Source organism: Gadus morhua, chromosome 5, assembly GCF_902167405.1.
Source record: "Gadus morhua chromosome 5, gadMor3.0, whole genome shotgun sequence".
Classification (NCBI taxonomy): Eukaryota; Metazoa; Chordata; class Actinopteri; order Gadiformes; family Gadidae; genus Gadus; species Gadus morhua.
This window is the reverse complement of record NC_044052.1, coordinates 16,915,321-16,927,760: the sequence shown is the minus strand read 5'-3', so window position 1 is coordinate 16,927,760 and position 12,440 is coordinate 16,915,321. Positions and strand designations below refer to the sequence as shown.

The 12,440-nt window shown below is 45.6% G+C and overlaps 1 protein-coding gene across 1 annotated transcript; it reads left to right on the top strand.

The window, feature by feature from the left end:
* The first annotated feature begins 1,308 nt into the window (after nucleotides 1-1,308).
* On the top strand, nucleotides 1,309-6,140 carry vgll2b (vestigial-like family member 2b). Its single transcript, XM_030356336.1, has 4 exons — nucleotides 1,309-1,704; nucleotides 2,209-2,602; nucleotides 4,706-5,167; nucleotides 5,953-6,140. The coding sequence occupies exons 1-4, from the start codon at nucleotides 1,618-1,620 to the stop codon at nucleotides 5,994-5,996; spliced, it is 987 nt and encodes a 328-aa protein (XP_030212196.1). The 5' UTR covers nucleotides 1,309-1,617; the 3' UTR covers nucleotides 5,997-6,140.
* The last annotated feature ends 6,300 nt before the right edge of the window (nucleotides 6,141-12,440 follow it).

Sequence of the window (12,440 nt, the reverse complement as noted above, 5' to 3'; positions counted from 1 at the left end):
AGCGAAATATTCTATAACATATATAAATACAAGGTCTTATATACAGGAACAAATTTGCTTTTAACGGAACGTTAGAAACATACAATAACAAATATTTTCCATATTTGTTCTATGACTTGACACAAGCGGTAAAACAACAACAAGTAAAACTAACTACAGTCTATGTGGCCTCGTCTTTGGGCGGGCATTCAAAGCACCTTTGCTACATGATCAGTGTGACCATAACCGAGGGGCTATAGTTATTTATATGTGCCTGTCATGTACGCTCAGCGTAGATGATGGTCATGTTCTCCGTCTCAAGAACGCAGTACCGGAACCCCCCCCCCCCCCCCCCCCCCCCCCCCCCGACCCCCCTCAACATGTCACTTCCACCAGCAAGCTCGTCCGCTCAAGCACTTCAGAGACATTCCACATCATGTGACACCCATCCACGGAATTCTGCAAATATTCCTCACTATTCTCCCAAGCGTTCTACTGTACATGTCAAGCAGACTGGCATGCCGAAGCAGCACACACTTGTTAGCTCCTTAAACAGGAGAGGTAGGGGTACATGTGTACTAAGGCCTTGCAAAGTACAGATAATTGAAAGACTTAGCGGCCTAATGGGAAATACTTATATAGTAAGTCCTTTTTGGTATTTTCGATATGATGCATGTATGGTGAACATGCGTGTGTATGGGAATTAGAGGAAAAAGGGCAAGAAAAAGAGAATATGTATGTTTTTATTCAAGTGAGAATACATGCTTTGTTTGTGTTACTGAGGTGATCGTTTGACATTCAATTGTGGTGAATCCCTTTCTCTTGAGTGCTGCTGGTATGACCAGCGAATGCAACCTAGTTTACATCTACGTGTCACTCAGGGAACCCAGCAAATACTTAAGTTGACTTCAGGGTTTACTTGGCAACCAACTGCTGTTTTAAGCCCATGACAGACAGCATAGCACACCTTTATGCAATTCAACAGATTGCTCAAAAGTGGCAACATGAATATGAATGGTGTTAGGAATATTTTAGCAATGTCCCTGAATCCAAATCTTTGAACTTAACTTGGTTCTCAGAAGTTAAGTGCCTTTTTTAAAATGCTGTAAATAATATTATTGTACATACACAGTAATACAGTATTATCTCTAGGACATCCATACTTTGCCATTATCATTTCGACATTAAATTATACAGGATAGTAATATTATGAGGGATTGTGTGTGTGTGTGTGTGTGTGTGTGGGGGGGGGGGGGGGGGGGGGGGGGGGGGAGAGAGAGAGAGAAAGAGGGGGGACAGAGGGTGGGAGGAGGATCAGAAGATGAATAGGACAGAACAACCTCATGCCTACTCCATAAACCACCTCGCCACATTTCGCTACTGAGCACCCGGCGCAGCTGTTGTTGTGCATTCAGGAAGCTAAGAGTCGCCGCGCGGGGTTCTTCTTGGTCTACAATGCGGGGCATGACACAAACTCTCTCACACTGATTCAGAGCCCTTCAAGTCCGCCGGACGCAATTGTTTGCAGCGAAACGGAATGTTGTCACTTTTTTTCAGGAAGATCAGTTTCCATTGGACAGAAGGACACTTTTATTTATTAGCGGTCGCGCGGCCCAAAGAACGTACCGCTCATTTACGATGAGCTGTTTGGATCTTATGTACCCAGCCTATGGACATTACGCACCGTACGCTCCACCTGCTTCTGCTTTCATTAATAGCATACCGGTAAGTAGGCTACGATTTTCGTTGGTTATTTATAATTTCTTGACTTCAGCAAACTATTCAGGCAAAAAAAACTAATTTAATTATGACAATTGGATCATAAATATCCCTTGTTTACATTTAGGGGTGTTTTATTTGCGTATCTACGTATTTTGTTTTAGTTCAGTTTGCCCTCATGAAGTTATCAATTAGTTTAAAGCTTCAATAAATCACTTAAAAAAAAGAATCAAATGCAATAACATCCAAAAAGAAAAGTACGTTTCCACAACGGAGGAAAATCTCACATCCACACGCGCACACACACACACACACACACACACACACACACACACACACACACACACACACACACACACACACACACACACACACACACACACACACACACACACACACACACACACACACACACATACACACGCAATATCAGCTCTAAATCTGTCCAACAACTGTGTTAACTGTGTTGCCTTGACCTCCCTTCGCCCCCTCCCTCCCCCTCCCTCCCAGGCTCCCATAAGTCTCAGCACTGCTCCTCACTGCCGCGACTTCATGGACGCTCACAGCAGGGGCCCAACATCGGCCGTCTCTGGGGGCCCCATTGTAGTCCCCAGCGGCTCTGCTTCCTCTTCCTCGGCCTCTTCGTCGACCTCCTCGTCCTCCTTAGCCTACCCCCCTCCTCCTCCTCCTCCTCCTCCTCCGCGAGAGGGCCCGTCCCGGTCGGCTGAGGGCCCGAAGGACAAGCAGGAGGCCCCTGACGCTGAGTACCTGACGTCCCGCTGTGTGCTCTTCACCTACTACCACGGGGACATCAGCAGCGTTGTGGACCAACACTTCTCCCGGGCCCTCAGCTCCTACATAGACGGAGAGGGCAAGAGACGGGCCCCGGAGCCACACAGCACAGGTATAGGGGCCACATGTACTCTAACACACACACACACACACACACACACACATACACACACACACACACACACACACACACACACACACACACACACACACACACACACACACACACACACACACACACACACACACACACATGCCCACACACACACAAACACATTTCCTCATGTCAACATTGTGTGCACATCTGCCTCTCATCCCCACACATTGTACACGATGCACAATGCAATGTCGGGGGTTGTGAGTTTTGTGTTCAATACGACTTTGACGTGCCCACACATTTGCTGTTGTGCACATGTTTCTGGATGTAAAGGCATGGAGCATTTCCTCCATGTGGACTATCCCACACACAGATTGTGTGCGTGTGTGTGTGTGTGTGTGTGTGTGTGTGTGTGTGTGTGTGTGTGTGTGTGTGTGTGTGTGTGTGTGTGTGTGTGTGTGTGTGTGTGTGTTTGTGTTATACTTCTGTGTGTGTGTTCCCGGAGCTTGAGAGTGACAGAGATGTGTGTGTGTGCCTGGTTGTCACTTGGGTGGCGCAGTTGTGTGGGCTGCAGACATTCGACATGCCCAGCTGACATGCTAGTTAAAAGGGAAGGCTGATATTGTCCCGTAGAGGTCAAGGGTCAAGAGTCAAGAGGGTCATCATCGGACAGAGTTGTAAAGGGATTCTGTGCACACAGATTTGTTTGTACAGTTAGTAGTGTATACGTGTTGTTGTAGAAGTCAAAGCTGATTATAGTTACACACAATTATAACCAATCATTAGCTTTAACATTGGCCCTCAAGTTATTTTGCTGTCAAAAGTCACATTTCATGTATCTGCAGTGAGTCAAAAAAATGTATCTTTATGGCTTAAATTGAAGAAGGAGAACAACAAATCTAAAGATAAAATATAATTGTCTTGAAAATGAATTACCATGAATGGAATGTATAGTTTAATTTATCTTGCGAATTCATTATAATAAAATATCTTAACAGCCTCAAGCGATTGCTGTTGTTTTCAGTATAACCATTTAGAGTCTAGCTTGTGTATGCGTCTCTCTCTCTCTCTCTCTCTCTCTCTCTCTCTCTCTCTCTCTCTCTCTCTCTCTCTCTCTCTCTCTCTCTCAGTCCCCTCTCTCTCTGTTCCCTCCGTCAGTCTTTTTCCAGTTCCGGTTAGATGTCTTCCTTCAGCCAGTCATGGCGGTTCCTGCCTCCCAACAGATACTATGTTTATACACGGCCGTAAGCGGCCAGCCTCGCGGGTGTATCGCCTTCAAACGGCTCCGCGGCTGCCATTCCGCTCTGGCTCCGGCTCCGGCCCCTGCCCCACAATGGCCGCTCAGTTGCCTGCCCCGGCAGTGTGATTTATAGATGTCATGCTCTGTCGTGTGGTAGGATAATGGCGCTAGGAAGAGCAACACGAGCACTCCGTGGCGTGGTGTCCGTGGGAGCATGACCCTCGTCCTTGAGGAATATTTATATCAATATTTATAATATTCTGAAAAAAATCAAATAAGTGGGCAAGGCCAATGCCGACAGGTGGACCCAGACACTGACACCAAAGTAAGAGATGTGGCCTTAACACTCCTTCAGGTTTGAAACTGCCACTGCTGTCACCTTTTATAGACCGGGTGGGGGTCTCCCCGTCGCTCTCTCTCTCTCTTGCTCTCTCCCATCCTCCTTCATATGTCTGACCCCAATGTCTCAGAGACCTCAGACGTATATATATATATATACATATATGTCTGCATGATGTTGGCAATGGGCACCGTGTGTGTGTGTGTGTTTGTTTGTATGTGATTCAACGAGGAAGATATGTGGGACCAAGCGTGGAAGGGAGTCATGTGACCGGCTATCGATTGTGTTGTCGTGAGGTCACTGTATAATATTACAAAATGTCCTGACAACCAGCCATTCACACGCCGACGGCAGAGTCAACCAAGGTTGACACCTAGACGCTCGGCAAAGAGGAGCCGGGGATTTGAACTAGCAACCTTAGGGTTACCAGCCAACCCGCTCTACCCCCCTGAGCTACTGCCGGCCCAACATGATACAGTTTTTTGCCTAAATCTGACTGTTCCCCCCCTCTCTGTATCCTTCTTCTCTGCCCCTGAAGCGACGTCACCGAACACCAGGCGGAGTTTCCCCCCGTCGTTCTGGGACAGCAACTACTCCCCGCCCCAGCCCCGCTCCCACTGCGAGGGCGGAGCCTATTCCATGGACCCGTACGGCTCGGGGCTCCGCCCAGGCCTGGCCCACCCCCACGCACACCCCCACCCCCACGCGCACGGCCATCCCCACCCCCACGCCCACCCTCATTCCCACCCCCACCCGTCGGAGGGCTGGGGTTACGCCCAGAGCCAGCCCTACGGTCCCCCGAGACCCCTCCACGAACTGTACTCCCCCGCGGCGTTGGAGCCCCACTACGGGCCATTGCTCATGCCCGCGGTCCGGCCCCCGCACCTGTCCACACTGCCAAGCCCCTACGAGGTGAGCAAGCTGGAGGCCGGTGGCTCCTGGCCCGGCCTGCTTCCCCCCGGGGACGTCAGCCAGAGCCTGGCCCTCAACATGGACGCAGGTACGAATCCCCCCCCCCCTGCTTTCTGATGGCTTCATGTGTTGTGTTAAACACCCTTCTAACGGCTATGCAGTAATAATAGATTTTATTTGAGGGTGCCAATCATAGCACTTAAGGTCACCTAGTAGTAGTAGTAGTACATTCAAAGCCATTGTGGGATGGATACAATTAATCCACCAGAGGAGAAGTGGAATAATCTCTAATGTCTTTTACGAATCATTGTGGAATCACGGTCAGTGAAGACAGTGGCACCTTTTGACTTAAACACACTTAAACACATCGCATGGATATGAATATATCTGCAGAGCACAAATGACCACGTGCCAACAAAGACGGCAAGACAAAGATAACACACACTAACACACGCTCGCACATGCATGATGCACGCACACACACACACACACACACACACGCACGCACGCAGGCACGCGCGCACACACACACACACACACACACACACACACACACACACACACACACAGTCTGAAAACAAACAGACATTCAAACATGGACACACACACACACACACACAAACATAGACACATACACAGTAACAAACAAACACACACACACACACACACACATACACACACACACACGTTTGAACGACACAAGAACATCATCATCACAAAAATGGCCGCGCGCCTCACACTCCGTCTCCTTCGCTTTCTTCTCCTTTTCAATGAGGGGATGTTTGGTGCAGGTACAGACACCATGACAACCGGTGAGCGGTTGTTTGCAATTGTCCCTCCTCATTGTCTCTGTGTGGGTCTTTGTCTCCTTAGGGCTGCAGCATCACAAGAAAGGCAAGGAGCTGTACTGGTTCTAACGAGGGGTCCACAGTCACCATCGACCAGTCATTACCCCGATCCAATTAGAGCCTGGCCACTCTCTCTCCTCCCGCTGTATAGAGGCAGCCCTTCTCTCTCTTTATCCCTCACACTCTGCAGTCAGTCACCGCCAACACTACTCCCCCCCCCCCCCCCCCCCCCCCCCCCCCCCCCACCCCCCGCTCCCTCAACCCCCCCACCCTGGACCATGGGCCCCTGCCAGTGCATATTCTAGCTCCAGGTTGACATGCATGCACCATGGAGATAAACAGAAGAGAGAGAGATGGAGAGTGAGAGGAAGAAAGGAGAGAGAGAGAAAGAGAGAGAGAGAGAGAGAGAGAGAGAGAGAGAGAGAGAGAGAGAGAGAGAGAGAGAGAGAGAGAGAGAGACTGACTTTCTCAGTCTATCCATATTTCTCTTCTCAATTCTCTCACCCTCTCCTTTTCAGTTCTCTACATCCATGTTTCTCTTTTCTCTTCTCTCACCCTCTCCTTTTCTCTTCTCTCTTTCCATGTCTTTCTTTCTTTCATTCTTTCTTTCTCCCTCATATCCTTCGAATTACCCATATCGCTCTGTCCTTCACCCACTATTTTTTTCTCGTTCTCTCAATCTATATTGCCTCTCTCTCAGTATCTGTCTCGTTCTCACTCCATCTGTGCTGGTGCGACTCAGTCCTTGGCAGGATGTGAACCCCTGTGGGAGAGAGAGCATCCCATTGGACGGCTCTGTAGGAAAGAGGGATGAAGGGATGGATGAAGGATGGAGAGCTGAATAATAGCCCCTCTACAGAATCCCTAGTTCTCTCTCTCTCTCTCTCTCTCTCTCTCTCTCTCTCTCTCTCTCTCTCTCTCTCTCTCTCTCTCTCTCTCTCTCTCTCTCTCTCTCTCTCTCTCTCTCTCTCTCTCTCTCTCTCTCTCTCTCTGGTCTTTGTTTGATACAGTGGTTTAATGTGGTCATGATCCACTAATATACGTTCAAAAATGTAACACAAGAACACAAGTGTAACACGTTTAAAAAGAGACTGACAACAATGGCTGGTAATGCTTTGGAACTGTGATTTTGAAGCTTTTTTAATTATAATTGTTCATGTTGTTATTATAATTATTATGATTATGATTGTTATTGTTATTATTATTATTATTATTATTATTATTATTATTATCATGTTCTCTGGTTTAAAAGAAATACAACTTCTATTTATTTGTGATTCTATACATTTATTTGGCCAGTTTCAATAGAAAATACTGTGGTTTTGCTTCTCTCTGTGTTTCAACAAAGGGGACAGAGATGATTTGGGCTTCAGATTTTGTGTTAAAGATATTTTTGTGAGGATCAAAGGTCATTAGACAGAAAACATATCATGGTTCAATGATTACCGTTTTATCAGAATCGATTTCGTTTCTTTCTATTGTATTTCACAAGGATGTGATCTGTTTTTAGTGTTTCATTTATCAGTGTCTAAAATTGTTTTGAATTTGGACACCATAAATATTCTGTTTCTTTGTGTTTTTTTCGTTTTTGTTGCAAAAGAATGTCCCAACGTGTCAATAAATATTTTTAGGATAAAATATTGTCCCTTTCGTAACACAATATAATACTGGCATACAATGACCTCAAAATGAATAAAATATACCTTTTAAGATAGGCCTACATTATAGGCTACATATATTGTTATAAATAGCCTACATATTAAAAAAAAAACACTTTACGCTTAATAAAATATGAATAAAGCGTCGTTAGAAAGGCTACAGGCTTTAATAAAAAGCTTTATTATTTAGATTATATGCAGGCAGTATAGCTAAATCATATACAGCATGGTTGACTCGCTCGCTGCACGTCGGCGGCTTTCCAATTTAATTCCTCCCTGGATTCACACTTTGTCACCTATAAAGTGGGAACGAGAACTGCACGCCAGCTATATGTAACCCGAGAACACACGAGCCATTTCAAGTATGCACAACGGCCGCGCTCTTATTGATTTGATAAACAGATTATGTGTCGAGGTATGTGATAGTTAGTGGGCCACTGCCCACTAGGCCTAACTATCACAACTTGGACAATCGTTATGTCTGACCCACGCTACAGAGCCTTCAAGTATGTGATGCCTCTAAGCTTTGGAAATTCCTCTTGAGTAATTAAATTAGACAGTTTATACCGGGGATCACATTCAAGTTGCTTTTCCATTACCCAGTATCCTATTAATGTCACAGCTGCGGAGTTGAGGTCTTACATCGTTTCAACGCCAGCTTCAAGTTGCACAATTTTCGGGGCATGTAATAGCCACCCTTGCAGCAGAACAGAGGTTTTTATCCTGTGTTTCCTATTCAATCAACGATACACACCCCTGAGGGGTTTAAATACAAAATAAAGGTATAAAAAAATTGCTTAGTTACAGACCTTCGTTGAAAAGGAACAACCATCAGATGTTACTATCATTTAAAACTCTTTAATTTGACTAATGAAATATGTATTTCTACTTAGTTCTAATAGCGGTCAAGGTAAAGTAAACAGCGAACTCTTGTGGTTTGTTTTTGTCATTACAACACTTTTGGTCGATGTGATTTGGGCTTTATCACAGAGGCATGGGGTGCGAACAGGGAGCTAATTAAGTTAATTATGGGTATGCACGCCAGTGCCCATTATAAGCTTAAGGACATACACCTGCTTTCGCCCCTTCCATTACGCCTCTTTGATAAAAGCCTATTTACCTTGTCTAAAAATCACTTACGCCTTGCAGGCTATTTCCTTTTGATGGCACTTTTAAATATATGCATCTTTAGGGAAGTCTCTCCAGGTTTTAGATATTGTGTCGAGCAATACGGGAGGTGCAACTCATAATATATAGATTCTTCCAAAGTGAAATATTTCAAGCCTTTATTTTTATTCATCTTGATTATCCTGGCTTTACAGCTAAGGAAAACCCCAAAATTCAGTATCTCCGAAAATTTGAATATAGTGAAAAAGCTCAATATAGTAGACTTAACGTGTCAAACTCTAATCAGCCAAACACCTCAAAATACCTACGACGGTTTCCTGAGTCTTTTAATGGTCCCTGAGGCTGTTTCCCAAAGTGAAGGCTGCAGCCTTGCTAGAACACTTGCAAGTCTCTCTCTAGATGAGGCTAGAGTGCGGCCTAGTGTTTGTAACGTTAAGAGTTTGGAACGACTTGCTAGGGTGGAATGGCTTCCACTTCTGCTTTTTAATATTGCTCCAGTGTTAAATATTTTAATTGTTGAAATTGTTATTGGCGACAGTAGTTAAACACCACCTGAGACAGGAGCCTAGGTTAAGCGGTTATGCAACTCTCGCGCCCCTTACACCGCACGGCTACGAGAGTTGCCTTTAAAGGCCGTGTTGCAGGGTCTCCTCCTCCTTGCGGCGGTGAGAAGCCATCAACTGCCGGCTCTGGTTGCTGAAGATTCGCTCACCGAACCGCCTCTCCAGTGCTCTGGTCAGGGCCTGAAGTTCTCGCTTGTCCGCTTGGTCCAGGTCGAGCAGCACCCGTGCTGCCGTCCCCTCCAAGGCCAGCGCAAGGTGGATGACGGCCTCCTCGGCACCCCAGCCGTTGTGCCACTCAGCAGGACGGAACTGAGCCAGGTATGGCTCCAGTGCCGTTGCCCCGGAAAACTTCGGCGGCCTAACCGCTGTTCTTGCCACCAGGGGGTGGTAGGCAGCTGCTGGTTCTCCAGCCCTCCCGGTCGTGGCCACAGGGGGCGCTGCGCTCCCATAACGTTACGCAGGGTGCATCGTATTCCATGGCCTCGACCGTCGTTCTCGAGTCCCTCACCGCATGCGCAGGCCAATTCCACTTCTGACACCAATCTGGCGAGCAGCACTGGAAGAACGAGACGGGAGCCCAGGCGGGAACCCTGTACACTGGGTTGTCAGTGGATGCCTTTGAGGCTTTATCCGACAACCTGAAAGAAGGATGCATCATCTCTCAGCTACATCCCAAGGATCAACTGTTGATGACCCTGATGGAGCTCCGGCTGAACCTATTGCTGGAAGACATCGCAGAGAGGTTCAGTGTCTCAGTCTGTGGTCAGTAGGATAATCTCTCAGTGGCTGGACGTCATGGAGGAGAAGATGAGGTGCTATGTTCCACGGCTGCCCATGGAGACGATCCAGGCAACGATGCCACAGAGCTTCAAGGAACTTTATCCATTAACCACATGCGTAATCGACTGTTCTGAGACCGCACTTCAGAAGGCTCACAATCTGGACTCTAGAGGCGAGTCTTACAGTCATTACTATGGACATAATACAATCAAGTTCCTCATAGCTATTGCACCATGTGGTTTGATTATGTTCATCTCTCCAGCATAAGGTGGGAGATGCAGTGACAAGTTAATCGCAGCCAACTCAGGGTTTCTGGAGTATCTTTGTCCAGGTGATGAGGTGAAGGCTGACGAGGAGTTGTTATCCAAGATCTTCTGTTTGAACGTAAAGTTAAGCTCGTCCTGTCAGCTTTCACCAGAAGAGGCCTTCCCTTGTCCGAAGAAGACACCACCAACACGAGGCGCATAGCCAACGTCCGAGTGCACGTTGAGAGGGTCATACGCCGCCTGAAGAACTACAGAATAGTCTCTCAAACAGTGCCCATTGACCTTGCCCCGAAATTTGACAAGATTCTGAGAGTCTGCAGGTCTATGTAATCTTCGTGGGCATTATACAAGAAGATGAGGAATAATATGTTCAATCAGTTTTAAGTTAAATCAGTTGTAATGGTTACAATGTTGTTTCTCTTGTTGTTTATATTGTTGATTTTTACAAATCTATAACAAACATTAACTGATATCTGTACTTTTATACACAAACATGATGTCTTTGTCAGAGAGGGTCAATAAAATAAACTTGACACATTTGAGGCATTTGCTAAATCCTTTAATGATTGAGTTAATGCTTTTACATAATACTAAAAACTAATTGCATTAAAAACTATAGCCTATAAATATGTACAAGTAGTTAAGTAGTATATATTAATCATTTGCATAACTGCGTCGCTCACAGAGCAACAGGCGACCTTCATTATACTCGTCTGAAACTAAAGGAAGCATGTCTCTGAAAAAGAATGCTTTAGTCTAGCCACAGTCTTTGCACAGAAAGCCTCATCATATGGAATGTGAAGCATTACCTGTTTTGAATGAGTCCAAATCAGTAACTTGCATGCCTTTAGCTTTGTGCAGAATAAGCTAATTTGTACTTGCATGTAGAAGCCGCGGGTAATCATTAAAATTATCCCCATATGACACCTGAGGCCACCGCCCCATGTCATCCACCTGTCGGTGGAGTTCATTAACCTCGGGTGGCGAAGTACAATCCCTCCATCCGAACTTTTGACATGTCTTTTGTCTCTACCCACGTTAGCCTTGTACAAAATTTTTAAATAGGTCCCGCGCAGCGTGTGAATGCAAAGGATTGTGGGTATTTTGGCTTGTTGAGGAACCATCGATGCATCCTTGAAAAATTCTCGGAATTCTCAAAAATAAAGGACGCATAAAAGGCGCGAATTTCGAGTGTTCCCAACATTGGAAAAGTGCTTGTCGGCGTTCAATTACATAGCATCCTTAAAAGGGCAGCTGTTGAGCATGCTGGGAAACTGATTCAGTAGGCTTCACAATCATGGGGAAGTCTGCTGACTTGACAGTTGGGCAGAACACACACACACATACACGTCACCTTTGTTCTGTGAATGTTTTCCGTCTGTGTGAACAATTTGGTTACGCAAAAAGACTAAGCTAAATTTTCATAAACAGTGTCTAATTGGTTTAATTTGCAATTACAAGCACATATTCATATACTGTGTGTGTGTGTGTGTGTGTGTGTGTGTGTGTGTGTGTGTGTGTGTGTGTGTGTGTGTGTGTGTGTGTGTGTGTGTGTGTGTGTGATTCTATGTGAATTTGTGAATGTGCTCTTTGCCATATTGTACTCTCAACTATAAAGTTTAGAAATTTGACTGTCCTGTAAATGTTTACCTTGTTTTTAAACCTGCTCTGTGTTAATAGCTTAACACTCTTTTTTATAGTGAAACAGTATGTATGCTGCTGACACAAATGTCTTGTGGTGGACAGAGATAAACGGGGGGATTTTTGTCAGGCATAAACAAATACCTCCTGTAGTTGAATGCCCTAAGGCTCATGATTATTCACATTGTGTAATTTCCTGAAGAACAGAATCTAAAAATGAAGTTTCGATTTGTCGGTAACATTGGATTTTATGGATGGTTCCCATGTCATTTTGAAATCTGGTAAAAAAATATTGTGACATAAAATTTTCAGTTCTCCTAAAATAAATGCAGAGCAATCAGTATCTTTCTCTCTCTCTCTCTCTCTCTCTCTCTCTCTCTCTCTCTCTCTCTCTCTCTCTCTCTCTGTCTCTCTCGCTCTCGCTCTCTCTCTCTCTCACTTAATATCTCTCTCCCTCCCTCTCTCTCTCTCTTACAC

What these genes read in the sequence shown, in the direction of transcription:
- vgll2b (XM_030356336.1), top strand. Translation starts at nt 1,618, where the DNA reads ATGAGCTGTTTGGATCTTATGTACCCAGCCTATGGACATTACGCACCG. An exon ending in CCCGGAGCCACACAGCACAG is followed by an intron (nt 2,603 to 4,705) that starts GTATAGGGGCCA and finishes CTGCCCCTGAAG; the next exon opens with CGACGTCACCGAACACCAGG. An exon ending in GGCCCTCAACATGGACGCAG is followed by an intron (nt 5,168 to 5,952) that starts GTACGAATCCCC and finishes TTGTCTCCTTAG; the next exon opens with GGCTGCAGCATCACAAGAAA.